We start from the raw sequence: 26,507 nt of genomic DNA on the forward strand, positions 1-26,507 counted from the left end.
GGAGGCGCTTCGCTCTTCAGCCAATGACGGCGCCCTTCCGCCAGCACCGCGGGCACCGCCAGAATAAAAGGCGCCGGGAAACGCACGCTGCAGCCCAGATAATTCACAATTGGCATCCGTGCGCTGGAGGCTCTCCCTTGGCCGGTACGGTACCTGCTCCTTTTGCTTCTCGGGGAGGGCTTGAAGCCGGAACGCTCGTCCCGTGGGCTTGCCTTCAGTGGGGGACAAGCGTGAATCATCCTCGCTAGCAGAGCTTAGTCAGGGCGGGTGGTTGGAGAAGCCGCCGGAAAGACAAGCTTTTCTCTCCCCCCCCCTTCTGTCTGTCTCGCTCTGAAATCTGGAAGTGAAGCTTGGGAGGGAGGCGGAAGCGCGCTCTCCTCGCGTTGGGAGAAGAACTCGATCCACGCCCCAGGCAGGCAGATAGAGAAGGCCTTTCCTGTGAGCCCCGAGCCATCTCGGACGGTCCTAGCCCGGGTGTCCACCCCCACCTCCCAGCGCGCGGCTGATGTGCACGAAGATGGAGCAGCTTTTCTACCCTGACTCCTTTTTCTCCGGCTACAGCCAGGACTACAAGGCGCTGAAGTCGGGCATGGCTTTGAACCTGTCGGCCGAGCCGTTCCGCGGCCTGAAGTCCCAGCTTCCCCATCACCTCCGCGGCCAAGAAGACAGCCCCGCTGGCTACTTTCCGGGCTCGCTTCAGCAACAGTCGGCTGAAACGGCGAGCTCCTCGCTTAAGCTGGCTGCCCCGGAGTTGGAGCGCCTTATAGTTCAGAACAGCAACGGCGTGATCACCACCACTCCCACGCCCCCGGGACAATACTACTACCCGCGGGGAGCCACCGAAGAGCAAGAAGGCTTCGCTGACGGCTTCGTCAAGGCGCTGGATGATCTCCATAAGATGAACCACATGCCACCCCCCAATGTTTCGATCGGGGCCGCGGTAGCAGCTTCGTCGGCCAGTAGTGGCTATGGTGCTTCCCTTCCTCAGGAGCCGCCTCCGATCTACACCAACTTGACCAGCTATAACCCCACCGGCTCCCTGAGTACTACGTCCAGCTTCCCCAGTGCCAACCTGAGCTACATGCCGCAGCCTCACGGCCTAGCTTTGCCCCACCCCGCGCGGGGCTTCAAAGAGGAGCCCCAGACTGTGCCGGATGTGCAAAGCCCGCCCGTGTCTCCCATTAACATGGAAGATCAGGAGCGCATCAAGGTGGAGAGGAAGCGGCTGCGCAACCGCCTGGCCGCCACCAAATGCAGGAAGAGGAAGCTGGAGCGCATCGCTCGGCTGGAGGACAAGGTGAAGAGCTTAAAGAACGAGAACGCGGGACTGTCTAACACTGCCAGCGCGCTCCGAGACCAGGTAGCGCAGCTGAAGCAGAAAGTAATGAATCACGTGAACAACGGCTGCCAGCTCCTCTTGACGACCAAGATGCAGCAGTCCTTCTGATGCGGTGAGGAACCGGGCAGATCGCCGTCATCTCAAAGACTTTTTCCGCCGTAAGGAAGAGAAATGGACTTGTCACGCAAAAGTTTACACGGAGCCGGACTGACATTATGCGGCTCTGTTCCCAAGTCCGTGTTTCCTAGTTAACGTCTGTGACTCAGTCTGGTGGATCCAGAACTTCGATCTGTGCTGAGTGTGTACAAGTTTTTTTTATAGCTGTCAGTGAGCGTGATTTCGTATGTGTGTGTATTTAAAAGAAACGCGTTTCTCTCGCTCTCTTGCTCTCGGCTGCATCGCTGGATGGTGCAGTCGAACTGGAGGTACTCGAGACGGAGTCCAGAAAACTGGCCTTTTGGTTTCCTTCATGCCAGTAGGAAAAGAAATGGACTTAATTTAATTTATATAACTGAAAGAAAAGGGACCATAACAGAGTTTAGACATGGATGTAATGGAATCTCAGCCTCTCTCTCTTCCCCCAAGAGGCCATTGCGTGGACAAAAGGGCCAAGAAGGGGAAGTGGGTTTGTTTACTAGCGCTTTTAATACTTTTGAGTCCTCAAGTTCACCCCCCATGATTGTATTTGTGTTTTGACTTTTTATTGAAATTATTTAAGTAAACATGTTCGAACTACTTTATATGTGTGCCTCTTTTCATATGCCACAACTTAACCGCCAAATCCTTTACCTTTTTTTTTTTTTTTTTAAAAAAAGTATTTTGTGGATTTCTCTACAGGCATGGACATGACCTACTTAATCGCTAACAATACCTCGGAAAAGCTATCAAACGTAGATAATTTCTGGAACGCCCTGATGGCAGTACCTGGTCTTAACCCTTCCGGTGGATGTTTATTCTTCCTAATGGGCCTGTTAGAATAAACCTAATTAGACCGGCCGTCATGTGCCCGGTGGAATTCACCGCGTTTCCTCTTGCTCGCTTTCCTTTCCTCATTTCCCCCCGCATAGTACCTTCTTCTCTGCCTGTGCTGCGACGCTCTGCCTGCGATTCCCCCTCCGCCGCGCGTCATTCTCCCGAGGTTTTCGGAGCCGGTTCCCTTCCCCCTCCCAGTTTTTCCCTTTGATGTCAAACTCTCAGCTTTGATTGCTTAAAGCTCTGGTGCTTAGAAAGCCTGTTGGAGTCAGGGACGGGAAAGGGAGGGGGCGCGCCTAAGGGCCCCAGGGCTTGGCCTCCCACACGCCTAGCTTCGCTTCCTTGATCTCGCAAGTTCTGACTTCAAGCTCCAGTGGGTGGAGCCTCCGGGGCCAAGCGGGAGGGGGTCGTCCTGACGCAGGGGAAGATGGCCATATATGGGCAGTTTCTGCCTCGTGACGTTTCTGCTGGTCGGGCTCCATTCCGGGAACCCCCGCCCACGTTGCCAGGCAAAGGCCCCTGGACTATGTCAATTTCCAGCCAAACAAGGAAGGGGGCGATGTTTTGGGGCTGGGAATGTCCCAAGACACCGCAAAGCCGCGAACTTCAGCGAGCTGGCTGGGTGGAGCGCGCTTAGCCCGTGGGGGCAACACAAATGCCTGGTTCACACGTTTGACCTGCGGGGGGGGGGGGATGACACACTGTCGAAGGCTCGTGGTTGTGGATTTTCAGCTTTGGCTTTTGTTAGTTTTCCCGTAAGGCTGTCTCTTGCCGATAATCTTAGCGTGATCAACCCCACTATTGCTCCGTAAATATCGCAGAGTTTGTGCTGGCGGGGAAAGAGCCCGCCAAGCTTCCCTCCCTCTCCTCAGAAGCCGGCTCTTGTTAACTGAGCGCATATCCATATCGGACTTCTACAAGCGGAGACGATCGTAATGATTGAATGTATATAATCTCGATTTTCCTTCGGAAATAAAACGCTGAGCCAGGCCTAAAATAGTGCAGTGAGGGTATCAGCTGGTTTTATCCCTCATCCAGGAGCTGAGAAACTAGTACCTGAGGCTACTTTGGCTCTCAAATCCTAAACTAGGTCCTTTTCTAATTCCTGGCTAAGCAAGGCACCTCTTCCAGAAGACCTTTTAAGAAGACTTGTTAGTGGCTCGTATGTTACCATTAGTGTTGTTTAACTAATATAGTGAAGGATCTAAGACAGGGGTATTCAAAGTTGGCCCTTTTATGACTTTTTGGACTTCAACTCCCAAAATTCCTCAGCCAGCGTACTGGCTGAGGAATTCTGGGAGTTGAAGTCCACAAGTTATAATGAAAGGGCCAAGTTTGAAGACCCCTGATCTAAGAGAAGGGTTTTCTTGCTGTTTGTCGGTTTTGTAAAAATCTATTTTGGTGCCCTCTCCTAAAGAGTATTTGCCAGAGAGAGAAGACACTGAATTCACCAATTGCTCTAAGCTAGACTTAATTTAGTCATGGCTGGTTGAATAACAAAAAACTGATTGGCTTCACATGCTGGGCTAGACACATATTTGTAGTTGATTTCACACAACATATAGAAAGGAATCAAGCAAACTGTCTGGTGGGTTAATGTGGTGGAGGAACTAAATCTTTCTGACTTGTTTTAGGCATAGTTAAGGCATGACCGGAATAATCACAATAGGCTGGACACAAGCAACGCGCTAAGACAAAGTCAACCAAACCATATGAATGAATATGCTGTATGGTCCAGCAGTGTATTTCCACTAATAATAGTTGGGGCAAACCTTAGATAGCTGTGTATTTAAGAGTCATTGTAGTGCAGTGGTTCAAGTGTGGTGTAGCCCAACCTTTCTCCTAGGGCGGCTGTTATAAAGAAAAATAGGAGGAGTGAATGTTACATACACTACTATGAGCTCCAAGAAGAAAGACAATGTAAATCTAATTAAATTGCTAAAGAAGCAAACTACAATCCACAATTTGAACTCATCATGTTTGGTTTCTGTGCCTCAGAATATGTTCCTTGTACATTTTCTTTTTGTTGCACTAGGTGCTTCCTGATGCCTTGTACTTCAGGGAGTACATCTGACAGGACAGAAGAAGAAATGTGAGGCAGCTTAATAAATGCACTAAGTTTTCTCCTTCACTGGTACTAAGTTTTATATAATGTGAATATAGTGACAGATCTAAACAAGTTTAGATCACCACCACCATCTTTGCTATGCACAATGTACAATTTTTCTTAAGGGACTTTCAAGAGCATATTTTTACTTCTGCATCTGTAAAGAAGAGCTATAGAGCTATACAAAATAGGAGTTTCCCATTTAAAATGTATCTTACTTCCATTTCTTGCTTAACTGTCTTTGAGTGGTTCACAGGTAAAACTAAATTGTCAGGCAAATTTGCCTTTGTATGAGGCATGATGTGAACTTACCCGTTATAGGTGAATACATGGATATGCCAAAGTTTTCCTGAGTTTAGGATTGCTATTGATTTTGAGTAGAGTATACTGTGGGCCATATTCCAAAAAACAGTAGATGCAGTCAGAATAAAATCTAATTTTGATTCTATTTAATTTTAAATAAATATTGTTACTCCCTGTATGGTCAAGTCTTCCCTGTGATCACATGAAAGATTAAAATTTAGTAACAATGTTCAAAAACGCTGGGTAAATGCTTCGGGGCTTTAGATTCTGCACTTCTGGTTTACTGTGATGCACAAACTATGTTGTAAAATAGCTGTCCTTTCAACCATGATTATCCCTGAATTCTGTTGTGAGAAAATCTGAAGGATCTTTGATTGCTTATTGACTTTGCTGATGTTCCTTCTTCCAAAGCTTAAAGTTGGATAGAATACTGTCAATTTGTAAACACACTTTGACTAGCCTTTTCTTTGGTGTCATCAGACTGATGGCCTTGAGTAACATTGTGGCTAGGTCCACACATCATACTAAACCATGGCTTATTTTAACTATGATTTGTCAAATCGCACTTGGGTTAAAATGACAGTTAGAAATTACGGCTTAGTATGATGAATAATTACAGGCTGCATGTCAGAAAATTTATATTAAACAGAGAGAACATAGTGTCCTGGACCACTGCATTTTAGTCTTGCTATCAGCTTTTTTTAGTTTAATGATTTTGTTTAGGCAATGGAACGCCAAGCATTCTATATTTCATATATGCCTTGGCTCAAAATCCAGCATGTGCTTCCAACTGGACTTGTAAGTGAAGTTGTGGGTGGGCTAAAACAAAGTTACTCATAACAGCAGGATGTGATTTCTTGCTTTTCTTGTCTTAAAAAAATTGCTAGTCCACGATTCAACCACAGATCAAAAGGTCAGTGTGACTCAATAAAAAGTAAATGGGATGTTGGACCATAGAGAACATTTATAGTCATCTAATAGCAATGGCTGAAGAAAGACATGCGCATTGGGGTTTTCCTGAATTGGAACTGCCAAATTCATTTTGGCAATTTATCTACAAAGATTACTTGACAAGTGTTCATAAAGGCAACACTAACTTTATGTATGAGACATAGAGTGGCTTTGAATTAGGGGAGGACATGGTTATTTCTCACAGTATAGATGCCAAAGTTGGGGAAAGGAGAACTGGCAGTCACTGCTCTTGATTTGTATATATAGTTTCTGATTACATATGATGTGAAACACAAGTTTCACAAAAACATTCTTTTAAAGAAAATCATGTTATTTTTAAAAGCTTGTAAAATAACTTGCTAAGAACAACTTTGAAAAGCCTAACTTTACTAAATTAGTTAAGAATTAAGCAGCAGATAATTTTTTGTCAAATAAATTTTATATTTTAGTTTTTTTAAATTTTATATGGTTTCTTTGTTTCCAAAAAGTCTTATGGAGTAAATCAAGAGGTAATAAATGTGAACATTTATATTTCAACCATTCTTCTGGGAACATGACATTTTCTTAAACCTTGCTATAATTGGAAGGTTTCATACTTGCTATTGTAGCCATAATTTGCTGAACAAGATAGAATGAAATGTCAATGCACACATATTGTGACTTATGGTGTGGTGCGTGAACTCACTAAGTAGTGTGCTATTACTTTTAATTTGTCCTATTATTGGAAGAGGAGCCTAGCTAGGAAATACTTTCATAAACTGAGAGGCAGGATAGAAATATATTAAAAAATGGGAAATTAGATTTTGATTTAGGAACTGTATCTTTACAACTTCTATGATCCCAAATGAGGATAGTGATGGCATACTAGGAACACAATAGGTGTACAAGGACATTTAACCCTAAGTCAGGGTTTTGATGAATGTCTCATGAGCAGACAGAAATGATAGCAGTCAAACTCAAGTACCATTTATCACTGAGGATAAAAAAATGGATTTTGGTAAGGGGTAACTAACACCAGAGTACCAAATTCCTTCTGTTTATGTTGCCTTCTTGGGTTCTTAACTATTTGTTGCTATCAATTAAAGGAACTTGGCAAGATCCTTGCTAGGCCTTCCTGGAGTTATATAGAGCAACCTATTGTCCCTGGTAGGACAACGAGCTGATGTGGAAATGGAATATGGCTGCAGTATTTATGGCACAGCCGAAGATGAGGCAGCGCCTTGTGCCTCTCCTCATCTATTCCTCTGGGCAAGGGAGCGGAGGGTGGCAAGATTGGAGAGGGAGAGAGGAAGGCAGGAAGTTTTCCTCTTTTCTTCCATTTCATACTTGTGATTGAAGTTGGAAGGGACACGAGAAACTGGGAAGGTAAAAATAAGGCACGAAGAACCCTTTAACGCTCCGACATCATAAGGTAACTTCACGGAAGTAAAAAAGCAAAACAGGTTATCAAGGAACAAGTAGCATAAATACACTGGGATAAAACTGGAACAGCAAACTTGCAAAACAAGTTGTAACTAACAAAGGAGGATGGGGACAACACAGACATTTAAGATTATTAGCAACCAAAGTAAATCTGGGGATGGGGAAGTGGATTTGTTGCTCTGCTCCAAACAAGCAGATCAGGTGCACGTGTGCGCGCGTGCCTGTGTTTGTTTAAGATTGGGATTGGGATTACTCAATGTGCAGTTCTTGGCAAAGAAGGAAATTGCAGTGATACATAATATTGACAAAAACAAAGATAGAATGGTGATTCAAAATACTTGGGTAATCTGAATTCACATTGCTGAATCTTAGTGGCTTCAAGAGTCTTAAAAGGAATATGGGGCAAATTTCTTAAAGATAAATATGCAGAAGGTCCTACATTTGTTGTTGTTTTTTATATATTTATCTTGACCCTTCAAAGGACTTAGAATGGATAACTCAGAGGAAATGTAGGACAATAAAGTTGTAACAGACTGAACCTGGCTGGCATTTACTAGGTGAAATCAAGAAGGAATTTTTTTTCACTCTTCCAGGAAGGCACAGGAACATGAACATCTGGGGGAAAAAAATTCTACAATTGTTGGGCACAATCTCCTCTCTGTAAGCTTGAAACATAGGTGGTAAAGTCAAGAAAATAGTCTTGTCTTCGACACAATAAGAACTAAGGAGAAATGCTGAGATGGACAGCGTCCAAGGCATATCAGACTTCGAGATCAAAGTTAATACCTTGAATTTTATCCACAAGATGCAGGAAAAGGGAGCAGCAGATAGCACAACTCTTTTGCCAGGGTTTTTATAAAGTGATTCAAAGAATGACGAGCTTTAAAAAAAATAGCAAGATATTGGAATAAATCAAGCAACTGGATTTTAAGGCAAAAGAACAGAACTTGCTTTTAAAAAAAAAGAACAGCACAAATTTAGCTTCTGTATGGTTTATCAGTATCTTAGTCAAATTATCCATTTTGACAGGATAATTTATTTTGAAGATATTACTGAGTACCTCCATGGCAAAATAACCTTTCTGCCTTATTAAAAAGTTTGAGGAAGAAATACAAAGATAATAGGAAGTGGTTAACCACCTCATATACTAATGAACAGGATCACCTATTTTCCCATCCAAATGATAAGCAATTGGCAAGGAAGAGATACACACAAGTAAAATAAAAACAGCAAAAACCAATGCTAAAATGTTACCTACAGGAAAGCAAATGATGGTAAACCTTGTGCTCTGGGGATTAGGCAAGGTGAGACATGCATTTAAACTGCAGGATAGTAGGTGCAAGTTAAATACCAGGGGTTGGGGCGAGAGTAGCTCAGCAGGAGTATTTACGGAGAAAAATGATACAATTTCCTCTTGGGAGACCTTCTGAGAACAATTTGCAGGAGTTCTCAACCTTGGCAACTTTAAGACTTGTGGACTTCAACCCCCAGAATTCCTCAGCCAGCAAAGCTGGCTGAGGAATTCTGGGAGTTGAAGTCCACAAGTCTTAAAGTTGCCAAGGTTGAGAACCCCTGATTTAGAGAAACACCCATTTGTCTTCTTTTATTTAAAGGCATAGAATTTCCTACTCAGTGGTAGTTTCGTGATCTTTACTACCATCTGTTTCTTTAATTCAGAATACTTGGGAACATATGCAGCTAAAACTCATGACTCCCAGGTTTTCATTTTCATTTGTTATTTTGCAAAACCTAGGCACAGGGCCGCATGTAATTTAACTAAGGATAAGTATCATAGAATACAAATGGGTGGAGTGGATGAGAACATTTTTCCTCGCCCTGAGGAAAGTTAAACTCATTAGACTATATGCAGAATAAAGCTTTAGAAGAGGGTTTCATTCTCATTTCTACTATATATGGAAACTTGGCGCTTCACCTGTATGGTATGAATACTCAGCAACAGCTTAAGTGAACACACTGTGAGCTTTAAAAGGGTTCTGGACTGTCCTGAGGCTCAGCAGTGTTGCAAGAAAAGTCATAAAATGGGGCAAAACCCACTTAACACATTTTTCACTTAGCAACATAAATTTTGGGCTCAATTGTGGTTGTAAGTTGAGGACTACCTGTAATCTGTTATGGCACAAAGATTGTTCATTCTGTCATCCCCAGAGCTAACAAAGTGTGCTCCCTGCTGGTGAACCTGGTAATTAGTGTTTGCTTTCTCTAGCACAGGGATCCCCAACCCTCGGTCCGTGGACTAGTATCGGGCCGTGGCATGCCAGCAACCGGTCCGTACAAACAAGCAAAGCCCCATCCCTGGGATGCAGGCAGCACCCAAAACCATGCACCCCCCGGTCCGCCGAAAAATCGCTCTGTGTAACCGGTCCCTGGTGCCCAAAAAGTTGGGGACCTCTGCTCTAGCAGTTTTCCTTAAGCTGGTCTATCTAGATATATTGAATTTCTCCTTGTAGACAGCCCAACCAGCATAATGCAACAGTACAGGTAATCAAGCTACAACAGTGCTGAAGAAGGGGGACCTTGCAACTGGTTCATGGAATTTTAACTAGTGTCCCCATTGTCATGGGATTACAATCCAAATCCTCGGTGCTGGGTTAAGATTATGTCACAGGGAGATGGTCACATGATCACTTTCCAGCATGCCTTGCCAGCTTCCTACAAGCAATGTCTATGGGGAAACTGAAGTTGTTCCAGTTTCTTTTCACCCAGCCATGATACCCCTGTCCCTGTGGACCAGTGCACCTAATCGTGACACCTGCCAGGCTGCTTCCTAAGACACCCGTCTCTTCCCACTTAACAACCCTATGATCCTGGGCTTACAAAAGCAACCGGGATTACAAGATTGCTGTCACTAAGTAATGTGATCATGTGATGCACCGTTTAGTGACAGAAACTCAAGTCACAATTCTTCATCACATTTTTATACCACCCGACTAACCTAAGTTACCTTTTAAAAGTAAGTGAATGTGTGAGGAATGGTTTCTCTTTTGTTTGGGGGTGGGTAGGGACGGATATACCAGCAGAATCAAGCTAGTCATTTTCTCAATAAGATTGGGGGAACCTTCTGGCTCAAAGATTGGAGATTTGCCTATATAGGTAGTTCTTGTTTAGTGACAATTGGGACCTGCAATTTGGTCATTAAGTCAGCGTTGCTTAGTTTGACTTACTTCAGCTTTCCTTTGCTTTACACACCTGTGAAGGTTGTAAATGCAAGGATTGGTTGCAAAGTCTCTTTTTAATCAAGGTCATAACTGTGAAGTGTCACTAAATGAAGCAAGTCACTAAATGAGGAATATCTGCAGTCATAGACATCAAAGAATTTTTAAAAGCATCACTTTTCCCTTGTTCTCATTGTTTTTGACAGTGAGTAAATTATGACTAAACTGAGTTGGCATACATGAGACAGGATTTGTTGGTTTGAAAAACTTTTCCAAACTGTTCACAATAAAAGACACTGTTAACTCTTTCTCTGCATATATTTGCATGCACACAGAGAAAAAGGTATGGAGATATAATAGGATGGAAAGCAGCAGTTTTATACCTAGTTCTGTTTTAGATGGTTCTCTGCTGACTGAATTAAAGCAGACTTGAGAAACCAACATAATAAACACTATGTGTTTATTATGTTCTCCCAAGTCTGCTATAAGACATTGCATGTGTGTCTTATAGTCATTTTGATTAAAGAGGAAAAATCAACTTGAAACTCAGAGTAACCATGATTAAAACCAGAGAGAATAATCAAACGCTTTCCAGCCTCCAAGGGTAAAACAGCTGCAATGATGCTCAGTGGGAAAAAAGTCAATAGTACTGTGTATAAGTTCCAATTCAAGCAACAGATGGAGGGAAAAGACCTTTCTTGCTCAAAACCAGCAGCAGTATACAGTATTTCCAGAAGCTTTTCTCAGTTCTAAAAAAAACCAGGTAAATTATACTGAATCCCTTGCACCAAAAGAAGCCTTCCTTCTTGTCCTCCTAAAGAAATACTGGCTGTTACAGTCCAATAGTGCTCTAGGTCAGTGGTGGCGAACCTATGGCATGTGTGTCAGAGGTGGCACTCAGAGCCCTCTCTGTGGGCACGTGCGCTATTGCCCCAGCCCCACCTCCCCCCGCGGCCCCATCATCATCAGCCAAGCAGCGCACCAGCAGCGCAGCCAAGGACATGGTAGCCAGGCAGCAGGAAAGACTCTGCCCTCGCGCCCCATCGCATGCAGTTGATGCTGCAGGGCGCGGGCGGAGGGTGTGGCCGCCATGGCACTGCTGGGCTGCCTGGGCAATGTGCTGCAGCAAGCCATGGAGGCGGTGGGTGGCCCTGTGGGCAGGGCAGAGCACAGAGTGGGGGTGGAATGAGGGCGAAGTGTTGATGGGGCTGGGGCGGGGCAGGGCTGGGGCGGGGGGGTAGGTTTTGGGCACTCGGTCTCTAGAAGGTTCGCCATCACTGCTCTAGGTATTAACAAAGCATATTCTGTGTTCTACTTTGTCACATATTATCTACATTCACCATTTCAGGTTTGTGCAGCCAAATCAAAAACTGGAAAGCTTTACTTAATTCATTGCTTTTTGTTTTGAAAAACAAATGAGAAACTCATTCTGTGAAGCAACAGCATCCTCTAGTGGCATAACATGGACAGGAGGAAAAGTTTTCCCTTTCAAATCTACTGTAAGTACAATTCTTGGCTATCTAGATAAATGATAGTCAAGTCTAGTTAGTACTGTAGTTGGCTGGAAAACTTTCAGGGAGTACCAGGGCTGTAGATGAGATTGGAAAGCTTAAAAAGCAAAACCAAAACAGAAAACAGCAACGAGAAGTCACTTATGCTTTGTTGCCAACAAAATTATTAACACAGTGATGAAATTATTAAGCTAGAAGCAACATATTATTATAAAATGCTTCTTAAATCTACTCATGATAATGTCTAGGTTTTAATTAGAATTTAATATTAAAGAGGCAGCATCTCACATTGCTTATGCAAAGTCAGTACCTCTGTAATACTAAATATCTATTACATGATATTTGAATTTCAGTAATTTATTTTGAAAGAATATGGAAAGTTTAGTTCTGTTGAATACAAAGCATTATGACTGCATTTCCAGAACTGGTCAGAGTAACCAATGTAGTTGTAGTCTCACTCATCATGATGGTGTATTTGGTTAGTTATGATATGTAAAGTTTATGCAAGTACGTATACCACATTGAGCTGAGTGGCTATTTATAATGTAACATGTTGAGTAGTCCCATTTGTGGCGTTTTTCCCTCCTAAAATATCAAGATTAAGTAAACCAGAAATTAACAAACTATAACCATAGCCAAAACCAGTTATGCTGCTTACATTCTAGAGGGAGGGGAAAAACTGGGCTTAAGTGAACTTAAGGAAGCATGGGAGGAGGTCCTCCTCCTTAAGTTAAGGAAGGACTTGTTTATGTACTCAGAGATTTGAGTCTAGAAGATTTTTCTAGCTTCTAAAGGCCATGGGGCTATATCATAGAAGGAGTTGGCTCCAAAATTTGGTAAGTGGCAATTTTTGTGAAGTACAAAATTACTCCCTTTTCTTAAGAAACAAAAATCTACTCCCCCCTCCCCAGGTCTGACTGTATGAACTAGGGGGAAGACTGCTTTGGGGGTCACCACAAAAGGGCTGATGGAGTATGTGCGGTCTATCCTTTTTGCTCTAAGCTTTCATAATAAGTAGCAATTTAACCAAACTTCTAGTCTGCAGCAAATTTTCCACAGGTGGTCCTCGACCCATGACCATTTATTTAATCACCACTTGGAAGTTACCACAGAGCTGGAAAAAAAAACGATGTATGGCCAGTCCCCATAGTCACATCATCAAAAATTTGGGGTGCTTGACGGCCGTTGCAACATCCTAGGGTCACATGATCTCCATTTACTACCTTCCCAGGTGGCTTCCCATAAACAAAGACGATGGGGGAAGCCAGATTTACTTAACCACCATGGCAAAAGAGGGCCAGAAATCAGGCATGACTCACTCAGCAACTGCCCTGCTTAGCAGCAGGGGTTCCAGTCCCAGTCGTGGTTATACATCTAGGGCAGGGGCAGGCAACCTTGGCTCTTTTATGACTCGTGGACCTCAACTCCCAGAATTCCTGAGCCAGCATGGCTCAGCTTGGAAACCTCTCCCTTTCCCCTCAGGATGGCTGGCTCAGGAATTCTGGGAGTTGAAGTCCATGAGTCATAAAAGAGCCAAGGTTGCCTACCCCTGCTCTAGGGCTACCTGTATATCCTGAATCAGGGTGTCTTTGCAGAACTAAGGGATCTACCGAGTCCTATTTTGATTACGTTACACATTTTTTATAGGAAGATGAATGTGACATTTATGAAAAGAATCTAAATCATTATAGCTAAGAATGGTGAAATTAAACAATTGAACACAAAGAATACTAAGAGTAAGAATAAAAAAAAATTAAGCCCTAAATGATTTACTAACAAAGTCGTTAATATTATATACTTCCAGGTAGCAGTCCAGCAAGCTTTAAAACTACACAGTGTTTAAATAGAGGACTGCAGAAGGCAGATGCCTATAGTTACCAGTAATCAATTTGAACCTATTCAATTTACAATTGTTTGCAGTTCTTTTAAGTTCTTCCCTATTCGCAGAAGGGGGGTGATTTTTTTTTTCCTACTCTCTCCACTCATTCATTATCTCATGGTCTTCAAAAGTTCCTTAAATGGATTTTCTAGTGGAGAAGTCACTATCCTATTTTATATAAATAAAATGTTTCAGGATAGCAGGTGCTGGGAATATGTGTATTTTCTAGAATTGGATGACAATGGAATAAACAAGATTTCCATCTCAACAGATTTCAATCTACTTTCTTATCCAATAGATGGACTGATTTGTGGCTTGTCAGCTAATAGCTATGTCTTCCCTCGATTTTAGCCCTTTAAAAATCCCGTGCCTGTTACATTGAGTTTTATCAAAAGGCATGATAGCAAAGACAGACAAAAATGCACGCTGTTCGTTTCCAAATCAGACATATTTGTCTGCTTCTGCTCCAGGGAATTCTACAGAGGTATTGGGGAATTTTCACTTTCTACATACAACCCAACCTCTCACATAACATGAAATGCTAATTCAGCATTATAATCTTGGAACTGTTTTCTTATTTTAAAATAAGTTCAACAATACAGACATTAGAAGGTACCCATCAGGCTTCCTTTAATGATGATTTTACTGAGGAATGAAGATGCCCAACTGACATTTGCATTTAATCTAGTTCTATTGGCAAATACTTATAGAGCAGCAAACTTTTATAGACAAGCTATCTCTTAAATCTCTTTCTTGTGGAGAATTTACTGGAAATCCCTTTACATTAAACCAGATTACTTCAGTAATAGATACACAAGGAGAAATCTACTGTTGCTTGGCAAAGAAAAGCTTGCTGTCTTTCACATTGGGCTTGATGGTGTCACCGCCAGGTTGCCAGCCAGCTGGGCACACTGCAGCAAGAACAGACAAATATATCGGAATAAAGATTTTTCAAGACAACAAAAGGGATCAAATCTAAGCAAGGCTACCTCTTTATTTCTATTAGCAAGAGATAAATCCAGTTAGTTGAATTAACAACAGAAAGGCACGCAAGCTAGTTCATAACATGGGTTTATATGTGCATGCAGACTATTTAGAACAGTGGTGCTCAACCTGTGGGTCGGGACCCCATTTGGGGTCGAACGACCATTTCATGGGGGTCGCCAAACAATGCAGTCCACCATTTTTTCCCCCTTTTCCTTAGCTGTGCTACTCCCTTTTATTCTATTGGCTTTTGAAAGCCAATAGAATAGACTCTCTTGAATACAATCTAATTCTATTGGCTTTCAAAAGCCAATAGGAATTGTCCAGGCTGTCTCTGCCCTGCTGAGCCCACCAAAAGTCCCATTCTGCAAACGGTGCTGCACCGGTTGAGTAGTCCTCGACTTAACGACCGGTTGAATAGTCCTCGACTTACGACCAGTTGGGGGGTCGCAGCATTAAAAAGGTTGAGAACCACTGATTTAGAATGTCTACAAATGACAACATTCCCCAAAACTCAATATTTTCTGCTGGAATATATTTGCATGAAACAGTGAAGTTGAGCCTTATTTTATCTCTCATCTATCCAAAAAAGTAAAAATGGTTACTTCTGGGGCTTTTTTTTTTTTTTTTTTACCCTCTTGGGGAAGATGGTTTAAGATAGGTATAATGTACACTAGAACACATAATCAGCAACAATCATAAAAGATTTTGGAAATTAGCAATTTGCAATGACAGAAATGGCCGAATAAACTAGGATGACCTCATGCTATCTGGGAATTGTTTGCACTTTGGGCAAACAAAAAAAATCAACCTGTATTCCTGATTCATACAATATTAAGCAAGCTGTGAAGGAAGCAGGATTGCCAGGATATCCAAACACAACTTCATAACATTCTAGCCTACCAAAATATTCTAACTCTTGATATTTGATGTAATCAGTTAAGGCAATTTAGTTAAGCTGTTCTTGTCTCTGAGGGTAAGGATGTATTATATATGTACACTGTTAGACTCCCTGCACTCCACTTCCAGTTTGGATCTAGGACTTCCTATTCTGGCTTCAGAATATGTCTGTCTGTCGGGGAAAGCAAATGCCTTATGCTTCTTTACTGGCTTAATTACCACTAGTTATTTGACTAGAAATTGCTCCTTTTATGAAATGTTTTGGACAATGATCTACAGTCTAGATGTATAATCTAAATTAGAGGACACAACAGGGCAACTAGTTATTTCTCTACACGCAAGCTGGTTCTGCAAGTTGAGATTGTTACATCAGATCAAAGTAATTTCATGTTCATTCTTGAAACTGTCTCCAAGACAAGGCATGAGAAATGGAAAGATACCAAGCTATGTTCCAGTTTGCTCTAGGCAAAAATTATTAAGAGTACTGCTAACTGTATCTCGGAAATTCTACATATATTAAAAAGTTCTACTGAAGAGGTTCACTATTTGGCATGGGTATAAAACATTAATTACTTTCTGAAACAGTGTCAGCAACTATCTGTCTACCTCAGGGGTGTCAAACTCAATGTCACTGAAGGCTGCATCAGCGTTGCGGTTGCCCTCAGGGGGCCAGGTGGGTATGGTCAGAGTGGGTGCAGCCTACTGGGTGGGCATGGAGTGGGTGTGGCTACTGGTGGGCGTGGCCAGTTCTACATCATTCGCGTCAAGGGTGCTTGTGGGGGCCTGGGCAGGAGTGGGACAGATCTGAGGATCTCTGGCAGAAGGGGGTGGGACTGGGGCAAGTGCCAAGGCATGGTCCATCGGGACAAGTGCCAAGATGGCTACCACAAAATTGTACATTGGCTCCTGGCTGGCCTGGACCAGGGCCAAGGCAGCGGGGCCATTCTCTCACTGTTTCCAGGATGGCTTTGCGGGCCACATGAAACCACTTCGTGGGCCGCATCCAGCCCCCAGGCCTTGTGTTTGACATGTCTGACTCTCCCTGGTTACTTAAAGGACCATCTCTCCCTGATCGAGTAGGAGAGGCACGTTCTTGGTATTATCAGCTAAGGAGTGTCAGCTGGTGGGATCCAGAAAGGGAGTCTTTTCTGCAGTGGTGCCTTACTCTTTGGAACACTGTTCCCTCTGAGATTAGATTAGCTCTACCCTTGCTGATCTTCCAAAGCCTTAAAAACTTGATTTAATGCCTGAGCCCGGTGTCCTGGGTGTGTGACAAAGCTCGTCTCCTTGCTATATTAGTGGGTTTTTTTTATGATACTTGGATGCTATGTCTTTGATTTTTTTGCAGTATGTATTTAATTTATTTTCAGCCATCTAGAGTCGCTTATGTGAGGTGGATGCTACATAAATCTAATAAATAAAATCATTCCACCCATCCACACATAAATATATAAAAATGGCTGAAGTCTTCATCAAAATCTATGGGAGAACACTGAGATTTGGTAATTTTGCAAAATGTATGCAGTAGCTGGGAAGACTCCTGATCTCTGCTTTACTAAAAGACAACTTCTCATTGTAGCTTTCCCATAATATGGCTGTTGACCATGCTGACTAAGGGATAATAAAAACTGAAGACTAATTCACCTGCAGGAGCTTAGACTGGGGAAGAAAGCTGTATTTAAGGTAAAGCCAAATGTATCTTTCTGCTAAATTGTTTGAAAACTACTACGCAATCCTCAGTCTCACTTAGACCTATCATTGCACCCTAAAGAGAAACTAGGCACAATGAACCAATCTTAAGTTGATCATCTTTTCCAGAGCACTACTGCTTTATTTTTCTATGTCCATTTCATCTATCACTCACCTTCACCATGCTGATCTGTGAATTGGAAGGCTTGAACCAGGCGCAGTGTCTCATCCACAGAACGTCCCACGGGTAGGTCATTCACTGTGATCTGTCGCAGGATGCCTTTATCATCTATTATGAACAGACCTCTGAGGGAGAAAAGGTACAATATTAATTACAAGCATTATCATCTTTTTAAAAGTTACAGGCCACTGGAACCTATTAGAACCATATACTTATCTTTGGCTAAAACATTGGGCCAGGATCAAACATGAACTGTGGTATTTTGAATTTTTGCATATGCAGTCTTCTCAATTTAAATAGTCAAGCTAGAAGAAAAGTTGGGGCAAGGTCAGAGAGATCCAGTAAACTCTATGAACCCAGGCATTCATTTATCTTGTAAAGCCTCCAGGTTCGCGTTTGCTAAGAACTGATTTACTATAGGTTTCCTATATTTACTTGACTAACATATTGTTGTTTGAACAATATGGATTAGTTAGACATAGCTAATAAACAGGGTATATATTAGTCCTATGACATTAGGGCTGGTCACTCTACTTACATCACTAGGGACATATGCTAACTGGGACTATATCAACTAAGCTACCAAGATGTCCATCAGCTACACCACAGGTTTTTCCAAACTCACGTAGAACTAACTTTCCATACCTGTATGCAATGCCATCGTCTTCCTTGAGCACACCATAGTCCTTAGAAATGTTGTGGTTGATGTCTGCCACAAGTGGGATATTTGTCGAACCCAAGCCACCATCCTTTCTTCCTGTATTTGTCCTACAAGAAAATAATATCCATAATGCTACTGTTTTAATGACCTGACACTCATTACATTGAAACCATCTATATTTTAGAAATTATTAAATTAACCAGCAACTTTAAACATAGAAAATATTTTCCTTTTTGGTCCTAAAGACAAAACTTTGGGAAAGCAACTATGTCTGAAAAACGGGTAGACTATTTTTCTCCTCACTAAAAAAATTAGATTTTCCAGAGAGATATTTCATTTATAGTTCACTTTGCAGCCCCAAGAAGTGCATACAGTTCTCTGCACCCATTTCAGGTGTCCAGCATTAATTGTACAACCAGCTAATGAGCCAACTGATAAACCCCAATGAACAACCAGGTTTTGCTAGATAAAATTGGTGGAGACCTCCACACCCATCTGTCAGTTAACATCTGCCTAAGTGCTTCTCAGCACTATAACTACAAACAGTTCTTGTGACTGGCATATCAGTTGTACCTTCTGTCTGACTATGACTGGAATATTTCCAGTTCCTAGAGCAATGAAGCCTGACAAAAAAATCTCCATATATCAGCAAGATCCAGACCAGAGTACACTTCTTAGAAAGCACAATTATTCCTTTCTGTCAATGCCCTATTATTAGCCAGCTTTTAATATGCACCTCTGGAACTAGTTTTCCAGCACAAAAACTTTTATGAATAATTATAAAGTAGGAGTCTCACCAAGCCAAATGGGTAAACTGAGAGTCGACAGAAGCAGCAATAACCTCACAATTAATCTTGCGAAACTCCTCAATTCGATCGTTGAAAGCTATGATCTCAGTGGGACAGACAAAAGTAAAATCCAGTGGGTAGAAGAATAGAACCACATATTTGCCTATATGGAAGAAATGGACATCAGTAAAACAATCACGATCAAGATTCCAAAACCTTTGCACTCCCATAGTCTTTTGGACAGTATCCCTATTCAGATTTATAAATGGAGCAAGACTCGGAGTCACTAGAAGGCGATTGCATCTTACTCCGGTCAAATCAGGACTCTTCTTCCAGTTACAAAGCAAACACGTCATTTATCTATGCATATATTTTTTTAATATATATCCTACCATTATTTTTATAAATAACTCAAGGCAGTGAACCCACACAATACTCCTTTCTCCATTTTTTTTTCACCCTGTGATTTGGACTGAGAGTGACTGGCCCAAAGTCACCCAACCAGCTTTTATTAATGCAATGGCCATGTAGACTGAATATGTTCCTGTACTTCATTCATAGTCGTAGCACCATTAATTTGAATACAGAACTATGAAGTCAGCTACCTCTTCTTTGGCCTTTGGGGGGAAGGGTGTTGCCTTCAAGTCAGTTTTCGACTCCTGGCAACTGCCTTAGACAACTCCCTGCAGTTTTCTTGGCAAGGTTTTTTAGAAGAGCTTTGCTTCCTTCCTGTGGCTGATAGAGTGGCAGGCACAAGGTTACTCAGCTGGCTTTGGGCCTAAGGCAAGACTGGAACCCACAGTTCCCTAGTTTATAGCCTGAGGTTTAACCACTACACCAAATTGACTGGTCATTAGGTTCACTGATAATATATTACGTATCAAACTAAGTATAATGATATATATCTTAAACTACAAATGTATCCTGGATTGGAGAGTTTTCTTGATGTTTATACATAAGAGGCTACCCTTGAAGAGCATTTGGAAGCTTTAACTGGAGTGCGGTAGTGTGGGCAGTCTTTGGGGCCCCTAGAAAAATGACCCATGATACACCACCGTTCCAAGAGCTGCACTGGCTGCCCGTTTATTTCTGGGGTAATTCAAGGTATTAGTTATTATCTATAAAGTCCTGAATGGTATGAATCTAGGTTACTTAAGGAAGCATGTCACTTCTACGGGACAGGCCCACCCCACCCGTGCCAGTAGGGGAGGTATGATGCAGAACCCATCAGTCAATGAATTCAAGTTGGTGGGGTCCAGGAGAAGAATCTTCTCCGCCATGGCTCTTGCCCTTTGGAACATCTTGCTCCCTGAGGTGAGATTGGCTCTTGTCCTCCTGACTTTCCACAAGAATCTTATGACCTGGCTCTGCCAGTTGGCTTGGGGCCCCAATGGGGGAATGTCACACTGGAGGTGGTTGATCGGCTAATAGCAGTTCTCACTTCCCCCCCTCCCACCCCGCTGTATATTCTGCTCCCTTCCTCCCTATCTTTAGTAATGACTTGTATTTTATTGCAATTTTAATGTGATTTTATACATTTATAAATTATTATAATATTGTAAGCCACCCAGAGTCGCCTTGCAATGAGATGGATGGCAAACAAATTTAATAAATAAAATAAGAGAGCATACATATTTGCTCTATAATTACTAAAGATGCCAACATTGCTAAAATGGATTCATAAAACATTCTATATGGAGAATGTATCTTAGCCTTTCCATAAAGTCTAGACACGCTAGAATACTAAGTAATCCAATGGATGCACAATTAAAAACCTAATAGAAGCAGCAGTGCCTTACCTCTGTAGTCTGATAACTTTATATCCTTGATGTTGCCATCCACTACTGCTGTAGCACGAAAATCTGGAACTGGTTTTCCAATATATGCTTTACCAGAGGCCATTTCCTAAAATATCAGAACAATAATGTATGCATTAAGTTTGCAAGTGCGCCACTTCTCAGGAATGATACTGTTTGATTTAGAAGAAGTATTGTCTAATTGCTTTTTGATGATTTAAAAACAGGCAGCGCTATTTTGGCCTCTAACTCTTTCCCCATTTTCTCACCACAACTTTTAAAGTTCTTACCAAATTAGAGCCTATAAACTCAGAGAAAGAACAAAGTCTACCAATCCAGCCTAATGCTATTCAAAGCCCTAGTCACAGGAACTGGTTCAATATAATGGTATTAATAATGCTTTTAAATCCACAGCAAACCCTGAGGCATGCAAAATGAGGCTATTAGGTGTTCTTATTCTTTTAAGGAACAATGTGCTGCATTTCCTAGCTCAGATGGCCTCCTTCAACTTGCTAACTATAGAAAGTATGGTGGAAAGCAAAATATGGTGCAAAGCAAGGCAAGCCATTTATTAAATATTTGTTAGAACATGCTTCAGCTGAAAATACTTTCACTGTTACACAGTAATAATAGTTACACAGTAGCTGATTTAAATAATCCCAGTTTCTACCCAAGCTTTCCAATAAAACGAATTACCAATTTTCAAATTAGAATTTATTAAACTCAAATTATGTCCAATATAATCAAAGATTTCTCACTACTCCTACTATTGCTAATAAAACATTTTCTGCTCTATGTTGTTCTAATCCAGACATGTCAAACACAAGGCCCGGGGGCCAGATGCGGCCCGCGAAGTGGTTTCATGTGACCCATGAAGCCATCCTGGAAACAGTGAGGGAACGGCCCCCGCTGCCTTGGCCCTGGCCCAGGCCAGCCGGGAGCCAATGTACAATTTTGTGGTGGCCATCTTGGCACTTGCCCCAGTCCCACCTCCTTCTGCCAGAGACCCTCAGATCTGTCCCACTCCTGCCCAGGCCCCCACAGGCACCCTTGACGCGAATGATGTAGAACTGGCCACGCCCACCCAGTAGCTACACCCACTCCATCCATGCCCACCCAGTAGGCTGCACCCACTCTGGCCACACCCACCCGCCCCCCCCAGGGCAACCGCAATGTTGATGCGGCCCTCAGTGAAATTGAGTTTGACACCCCTGTTCTAATCACTTGCTGTGATCTCAAAACTAAATCTTTCAATTTTGCCCATAAAAGAAAATAATCCATTATATTTTCATTTCACCAGCGGGTGGCTGATAAATTATTGGTCTAGTGCAGAGGTCCCCAACCTTTTGGGCACCAGGGACCGGTTCCGTGGAGAGAGGTTTTTCCGCAGCCCGAAGGGGACGTGGTTTTGTGTGCTGCCTGCATCTCACAGATGGGGCTTTGTTTGTGTGGACTGGTTGCTGGCATGCTGCGGCTCAGTACTGGTCCACAGACCGGGGGTTGGGAACCCGTGGTCTAGTGGTTCTTTTTCATATCATATAAATTAAGACCACCTTCCTCAAATGATAATCTCACTTTAGCTAAGGAAAATCGTGATGATCCACTTTCCATTTCTTAAATAAATTATCAATATAAATATTTATTAAAACATAGAAATGCCTCTAAGAATATAAATGAAATAAAGGACTATTTTCATAAGGTTAATTTTGATCCACAGGCTTAAAAGAACTTTAAGCTATTTATTAACATCCATTTCAATCTTTGATAAAATTGTCAACATATTTCTACATATTTAGAAATACCTGTGGGTTTATACAGCCTCAAATATGTCACTAGAAATCACAAATCCTATCTCTTTACATAACTATGCATTGGGATCCAGGGGAGCCAAGCGAGATTTATTCCAATTAAATCCAAAATACTTTAAAAAATATTCTACAATCTTTATAAAATTAGGTAAAGAAGTAAAATATTGATCCAAAATTCCTAAAATATCACCAGAGTACAAAAATAATTTATATTCACACTCCCAATTTAATATCCTTAACATCTAAAAATTGCCTTAGAATCAGTGGCCAAAAGTTCGAGAATCAAATCAAATAAGGCAGAAAGTGACCAGCTCTCCTGTATAACACACTGTAAAGGGAGAGTCTGAGATAATTCAATTTGTTAATTGTGACACAAGGTTACAACTAGTAATCTCAATCCATTGAACAAAATCCCATGGAAAGCTAAATCTAATTATCACTTGCTTTAAGAATTGAACCTGGACTAAATCAAAAGCTTTTTCATCATCACAGAAACAGACTTTGAGGAGAATATTTGGGGCATATGGATGATACAACTTAAATAGATCTTCAATGTACATAGAAGATAAACCTAAGGTGCTTCCAGGAAACCAACTTGCTAAAATACAGACAAAACTGAGTAAGAATTGCTATCTGGCTAACTAGAGACAAATGCAATTTATTTTTTACAACCTAAAAAAAAAGCAGCAGTAACAGACCAAATAAAGTCAGAATGGATTCAAACTTCAACTATGGAAAATCTTATAATTTGGGTCAGCTTAATATGCATGTGAAGACAATGACCAAAGACAAACATACTGTACGTCCTTTCCAATCTTCACAACAGTTTATACATTTCATTTTTAAAAGATGTATACATCTCCCTCCCTATGATTTGTTGCATGGGAAGGAGAATAGATCATAAATGTACGGTACTATAAAGGAGGTAATTGGAATTTTCATTTTACTATTTAACTTTCCTGTTCTTCTCTGCATTAAAACTCTTGTGCCTTTTGAGGGGCTGGGGCAGGTAGTTCCCAAATTGTAGTGGCAAATCAAAGAGCTACAGCCTAATTTCATCCTTTTCTTAAGCAGAACAAAAATGTGAAAATTTTATTCTAGGCTTGAGGCATGGTTGTCCCTATATATTAATAAACCAACAACCTCCCTGCCTCAGGTGATATATTACAAACTGGCTGCTGTTATGGAGTGTGCAGCTGAATTGGCAGGGAAGGGATAAAGTCAGCAGTAGCAGCCAACTTCCCTGGAAAGAGGCACACATTCCAGAGAACCAAGTTAAGAGGTTGTGCAGTCCTGAACTGGATGGGGGAAGGAGGAAAAGCTTCAGGATAGACACACCCTAGAATCTATCAACTTTGAAGATTACAGCTTAAGTCATGCAAGGCTACATTAGATGTAAGCATATAAAAAACTGGATTCAATTGGATCTCATCTTCGGGGACCAGTAGTTTGAAAAGACACCTGACAAATGTCTTTTCAAACCACCACAATTCTAAATGGTGGCAACCACAAGGGTCTAATGGAGCAGTGCAGTTGATTGATACAGATCATTCATGAAAACTTAAGGGTATAGCTCAGGGGTAGGCAACCTTGGCTCTTTTATGACTCGTGGACTTCAACTTCCAGAATTCCTGAGCCAGCCATGCTGAAGGGAAAGGGAGGGGTTTCCAAGCCGAGACATGCTGGCTTAGGAATTCTAGGAGTTGAAGTCCACGAGTCATAAAAGAGCCAAGGTTGCCAACCCCGGTATAGCTGGTCCTAGCACTGCCAACCATCACACTCTTGCCAAGGGCCAAAATCAACTGACTTGGCTCAAAAGGGTCAGTAACATTTTAAAGTATTTAGTTTGATCAATAGGTTAAGTAACTGCCATTTTTTTTGAAATACGCTTTGGGAAGTGTGGACCATTTATGCCCCAATGCAGGGACTGATTGCACCTAGTCCAGTGGTTCTCAACCTTTTTAATGTCGCGACCCCCAACCGGTCGTAAGTCGAGGACTACTCAACCGGTCGTAAGTCGAGGACTACTCAACTGGTGCAGCACTGTTTGCAGAATGGGACTTTTGGTGGGCTCAGCAGGGCAGAGACAGCCTGGACAATTCCTATTGGCTTTTGAAAGCCAATAGAATTAGACCCTATTCAAGAGAGTCTATTCTGTTGGCTTTCAAAAGCCAATAGAATAAAAGGGAGTAGCACAGCTAAGGAAAAGGGGGAAAAAATGGTGGATTGCGTTGTTTGGCGACCCCCATGAAATGGTCACTCGACCCCAAATGGGGTCCCGACCCACAGGTTGAGAACCACTGACCTAGTCAATACTGATCGATACATTGCAGTGTCTTCCAACCTTGACCATTTCTAGACCTTCAGTTCTTCAGCAGTTAAGAGTTCTATTACATACTTTTACTTCTTCCCATAGTTTCAGCAACCAATACTTTCCACACAATTATAGCAGCAAAGTCTTCCTTATTAGGGAGAATATGAGTAGGTGGCAGAGAGAAAATGCTCTGAATATCTCTAATTTTGATGCCCCCCCCCCCAGTTTTGGCAGTGTTCTAATACTTAACAGAATTCCCCAGACTATGGCATTACAGAACTAGAATTCAGCCTTTGCACAATTCTCTTGTAGTTCAAAGAAGTGAAAAAATGCACTTATAGGCATAATGCAAAACACCTGATTGCATAACTTTTGCATTAATTCATGCAGCTGGCTAGAAGAAAATGATATTCCGAACAAAATCATTAAGCATCCCAGCCCACAAACATTACTATACCTTTGGTTCTCTCTACTCCCTTAAACTTAAAAGCTATTCCCCTTAAATCTGAAAACCTTAGTTGATCAATTTAAAGACTGAAACTGAAAATTGGGATCCGAAGATACCTTATATCATTCTGTACTCTTTTTTAAAAAATATGCATACCTCTATTTTTTTAAAAGAAGCCTTTCAGAGAAACTGGGATACAACTTTTATAATCCCTAGCCAGCATGGTTAGGCATTCTAGAAATTGGGTAAACACTATGCAAACTCTAAAGACGGGGAAAGCGTAAAACATTCGTTCCATGTCTTTTTAACTATATATTTGTGTCTTTTTCAGGTTACTAGAAAAACCCTGCCTTAAGTATCATGGTTACTTGTTCTGCCTTGCTTCAAAAAGAAAGCTTCATTTTCTTCGGGGCTTGGGGCGGGGAAAAAGCTAGAAGAACCCTAGCAATGGGAAGGTAAAGGAGGGATTTATTTTTTTTAAAAAAAGGAAGCAGACAGGCCTTTCTCCATCTTCTCTCGGAACACAAAGAGAACCCTACTTCTCGCCTGTAGACTGCAATTTCATTCGAAAAAATCCCGCCTACCTGGCAGCTTTGGGGAAAATAGACTATGCGTCGCAGAGCCTTTGATCCAGCATTAGCGTTTCTCCCCCCCCCCCTTCTCCCAGTATCACGCCTTTTTTTTTTTAAAAAAAAAAAAGGACCCTCCGGAATCCTCGTCCCCAAGGCTGAAGATGAGGGCGAAGCGCTTCAGGCCCACCCGCCCCGAGTCCAAGCGTTACGGGCTGAAGCATCAAAATCGCCCCCTGTGGCTTTCATAACCCTCAATATAGCATCAAACCACCCGATTGCTCTAACCTACCGCAGCCTTCGCGAACAGCACGAGGAAAAAGTGACCGCTTCCAGCAAAGGAGGTGTGGCACCAGCAGAAAAAATCGCGGCTATTGCGGAGGGTTTTATACTCTACGAGCCGGAAAGGGGGCGGGTCAGGCTGCGTAAAGGCGGGGCACGATAAGAGCTGCGCCTCTCGCGGGTGGTGTGCACACGCGGTCCTCTCTGTCGATCGCATTCGAAAGGAGGATTTTTGGAGCGAGAACAAAGATGGTCGGCGCGTGATTCTACACGCTTTGCTGGAAACTCCCAGCATTGGTTCGGATTTTTTTCTGTCCTCCGTTCGGGCCTTTGCTGATAGATTTAGGTTACTTGTGCCTCCTGTCAACGATTGAAGCGCAATCCAAATTGTTAAGAGCTCGGTCTTCGTTAGGCTAACAAAAGCAGTTCG

The 26,507-nt window shown here is 42.1% G+C and overlaps 2 protein-coding genes across 2 annotated transcripts; one reads left to right on the top strand and one right to left on the bottom strand.

The window, feature by feature from the left end:
* Window positions 1-102: 102 nt before the first annotated feature.
* JUNB (JunB proto-oncogene, AP-1 transcription factor subunit) lies at window positions 103-1,498 on the top strand. Its single transcript, XM_039343346.1, has one exon. The coding sequence runs from the start codon at window positions 506-508 to the stop codon at window positions 1,445-1,447; it is 942 nt and encodes a 313-aa protein (XP_039199280.1). The 5' UTR covers window positions 103-505; the 3' UTR covers window positions 1,448-1,498.
* A 12,764-nt stretch (window positions 1,499-14,262) lies between these two features.
* PRDX2 (peroxiredoxin 2) lies at window positions 14,263-26,236 on the bottom strand. Its single transcript, XM_039343359.1, has 6 exons — window positions 26,088-26,236; window positions 20,660-20,765; window positions 18,870-19,023; window positions 18,057-18,179; window positions 17,406-17,536; window positions 14,263-14,568 (listed from the first exon to the last, which is right to left on the bottom strand). Exons 2-6 carry the CDS (start codon window positions 20,760-20,762, stop codon window positions 14,483-14,485), a joined length of 597 nt encoding a protein of 198 aa, XP_039199293.1. The 5' UTR covers window positions 20,763-20,765; window positions 26,088-26,236; the 3' UTR covers window positions 14,263-14,482.
* Between the last annotated feature and the right edge of the window lie 271 nt (window positions 26,237-26,507).

This window comes from Crotalus tigris, unplaced genomic scaffold (genome assembly GCF_016545835.1).
Source record: "Crotalus tigris isolate CLP2741 ecotype Arizona unplaced genomic scaffold, ASM1654583v1 scf7180000017551.9496454, whole genome shotgun sequence".
NCBI lineage: Eukaryota > Metazoa > Chordata > Lepidosauria > Squamata > Viperidae > Crotalus > Crotalus tigris.

Coding starts and splice junctions, on each gene's coding strand:
- PRDX2 (XM_039343359.1), bottom strand. CDS start 20,762: ATGGCCTCTGGTAAAGCATATATTGGAAAACCAGTTCCAGATTTTCGT. Junction 18,180..18,869: donor CAGTTTACCCATTTGGCTTG/GTGAGACTCCTA, acceptor ATTTTCTTGTAG/GACAAATACAGGAAGAAAGG. Junction 17,537..18,056: donor GACGATGGCATTGCATACAG/GTATGGAAAGTT, acceptor TTTCTCCCTCAG/AGGTCTGTTCATAATAGATG.
- JUNB (XM_039343346.1), top strand. CDS start 506: ATGTGCACGAAGATGGAGCAGCTTTTCTACCCTGACTCCTTTTTCTCC.